The 2,883-nt window shown below is 40.1% G+C and overlaps 1 protein-coding gene across 1 annotated transcript; it reads left to right on the top strand.

Moving 5' to 3' along the window:
* Window positions 1-1,246: 1,246 nt before the first annotated feature.
* LOC147606539 (major pollen allergen Bet v 1-K-like) lies at window positions 1,247-2,117 on the top strand. Its single transcript, XM_086791911.1, has 2 exons — window positions 1,247-1,548; window positions 1,622-2,117. Exons 1-2 carry the CDS (start codon window positions 1,278-1,280, stop codon window positions 1,897-1,899), a joined length of 549 nt encoding a protein of 182 aa, XP_086648037.1. The 5' UTR covers window positions 1,247-1,277; the 3' UTR covers window positions 1,900-2,117.
* The last annotated feature ends 766 nt before the right edge of the window (window positions 2,118-2,883 follow it).

Here is a 2,883-nt window from a genome sequence, read left to right as displayed (position 1 = left end):
CAATGTTTTTGGCTCTGGGGAGGAGTAGAGTAACTGTGCATAAGACACTATTAAGCTTCTACAAAGGGGACGGTTTCTATTTATAGGAAAAAGTGAGCCTCCAACCAAGCAAACTGATTCTAAAATTTTCCAGATCAGTTTGGTCAATTTTTGACCATGTTTGGGTCAGTTTAGCTTACTTTTTGTTGGAACTAGACTTGAATTAGGAGAGAGGAGAGATGAAATATCTCAATATTGGAGAGTTTAAAAATCCACCACACATGTGGAATAGGCACCTCCTTCATGAGGGGGAATCCCCACTCTGAGGTGTCAAAATTTCATTTTTTTAGTATTTCCTTTGGTCCTTAGTCCACTCTTCATCTTATGTGACTATTTACTCATTTTTGGGGGGTTTTTCTTTACTTTTTCAATTTATCTCCTCCCTACATTTGGATTAATCTTATTGGTCCATAGGAACCTTAATCTAAAATTTTCAGAAAATCTGGATCCTTAGGCTAAGGCCTTTTGAATAGATTATAATTTATTTCTAATGCACCTTTTGAAATTCTTTTTGAACTTCTGTTTCGAGGGAATTTATTTTAATAAGAAGAGATATTTTTCTATCTAAAAATATCCAAAAATTGAATAATCTCTCTCTAGAATATTTTCTCTCTCTAAGCCAAAATAGGTAAAAACAAGATCTTTTATTATTCTGAAGAGGGGATTGATTACATAAGAAGATACTGGACATCTTGAGGGCTGGAAACGAATCTTACAGAGTAGATGTATGTCTTTGTGCTTCTAGCACTTACATCCATGCTACTTACATGGGCTACAACTTGTCACATGTATAACATCAATATCTACTATTTCATTTTTAAACCTTAAATAAGGGGTACTTGAATTTCATAATTACGACTTATATTCTTAGAAAGGGTTATAGTTTATTTTTTAGAAAAACTTAAATAAGGAGTTTTTTATGAGTAAAGTGAATCAAGACAAAATAGTAGGAGCACTAAAGTGGATAGAAAGAAGATAGCCCAGGCCCCACTATTTGTGTGGTTACACATAAAATCACCTTAACACTAGCCTACGTGGAAACGAGCCCTTTACTGTTTCCACGCAGGCCTTTTACTGAGGCCCTTTACTGTGAAAAATGGATTCCAAACTGCAAACCTTCCACGTCGAGGTGCAGTCCCTGCGCACTTTGGGCATGTACCAAATCTACTTCTTAAATGACCCCTCATGCACATGTATCTCGTGTTTGTGAGCCTTTACACCTATCTTGACCCACACTCATGGTAATATCTCGTGTTTGTGAGCCTGTACTCTTAGAAAACCCTTCTTTCGACGTTGTGAACGAGAAGAAGAAGAAGATGGATTCCAAACTGCAAAGCTTCCACGTCGAGGTGACCGTCCAGCATCCTCCGTCTGTGGTGTGGCAGAATCACGTCAAGAACCTCCAGAGGTCGGCGTCCATAGTCCTGCCGGGGCACTTCGACAAAGTGGAGTACCTTGAAGGGCCGCCTCTAGCGCCGGGAGGAGTCTTCCTAGTAACCTATGACGAAGGTGATGAACATCGCTTCGCTTGTCAGTGCTCAAGCTAACTTGTTTTGCTCTCTCTCACTATATACGAGTATAGCCGTCCCTCACTATAGCTACATGAAGCTGCGGTGGGATGAGATCGACCACGACAAGCATTGCTTCAAGTCTACTCTCGTGGACGGAGGCGCCCTCGGAAAACACTTCGCACGCCTGGCCTACTCCTTGCAGATCCTACCTGGCGCTGACGTGGACTCCTGCCTCATGCACTACACCGTGGAGTACGTGGACCTTGGGCAGCACAACTTCCACGACTTCATCAAGGAGGAACTTCACAAAATCTGCAAATCTCATGAGTCACACCTGAGCTCTGTTTGAAGGATCGTTCGGACGGTTACACTATATAGCAAATAAGGTGCATCTGATATGTAGTATAAAAGTACTGGCTCATTGTTGAATTTCCACGTATGATGCTGAAGGCCTTATCCTCAAGGCTTATATAATAAAAGTGCTGGCTCGGTGTTGAATTGCCACATAGGACGCTGGAGGCCTTATCCTCAATCAAATATATGATTTAAGTATCCCACCATTCTGCATATGCCTCTAAACTAGCTTTGTTGTATGACTTGTAAAATTGTGTATAAATCTTTAAGTTATGCTGATCATCTCCCGTCCCAAGTTTGTTTCTCATCTCAAACTCGTACATGCAAACTTACATACTATTCCAAACACTACCTCTAGTACTTAGTGATTTAGATAAACCTTGTAACATTTTTCTTAGCCACAATTGTATGCACATTTTCCTTAACCACAATTGTATGCATATCACCCGGACACAATCATAGCAAGAACTCATTATATCTGTAGCGTAGTTGATTACAAACAAATGTGAATGTATCTAGGCGGATTATCGAGGCAATATATGGTATGCGACTTAAATTGCATGGAGTTTTATAACAAAGCATACTCACCCTCGTTACATGGACAAGGACTCTTCAAATCTCATCTATAACTTGGATTGCCCCAATCGTATCTACTCTCAACAATGTCTCACCAACATCTTATGAGCTCTGCCTCTAAATGTTTTTCAAATCTCATCTAAAACCTAGATTGCTCCAATGATATCTTCTCTAACCAATGCCTCATCAACATCGAGCAAGCTCTACGTGTAAATGTTAGGTATCCTAGTGGCATAGCAAAGGAACACGTTGGCTTCCTTTTCTAATTTGGTCTCTCTCTTTCTCCTCTACATAGCATATAGCTAAAAACAATGCCACCAATGGGGGGTGTGTGTGGGGTGTGGTAGATGTTAATAATAGAACTCTTTCCCTACACAAAATATAATTGAGAACAATACCATTG

The sequence above is a fragment of the Cibotium barometz genome, chromosome 57 (assembly GCF_041138505.1).
Source record: "Cibotium barometz isolate CiBa-2024 chromosome 57, ASM4113850v1, whole genome shotgun sequence".
Taxonomy (NCBI): Eukaryota; Viridiplantae; Streptophyta; class Polypodiopsida; order Cyatheales; family Cibotiaceae; genus Cibotium; species Cibotium barometz.
This window is presented reverse-complemented; position numbering and strand designations above follow the sequence as displayed.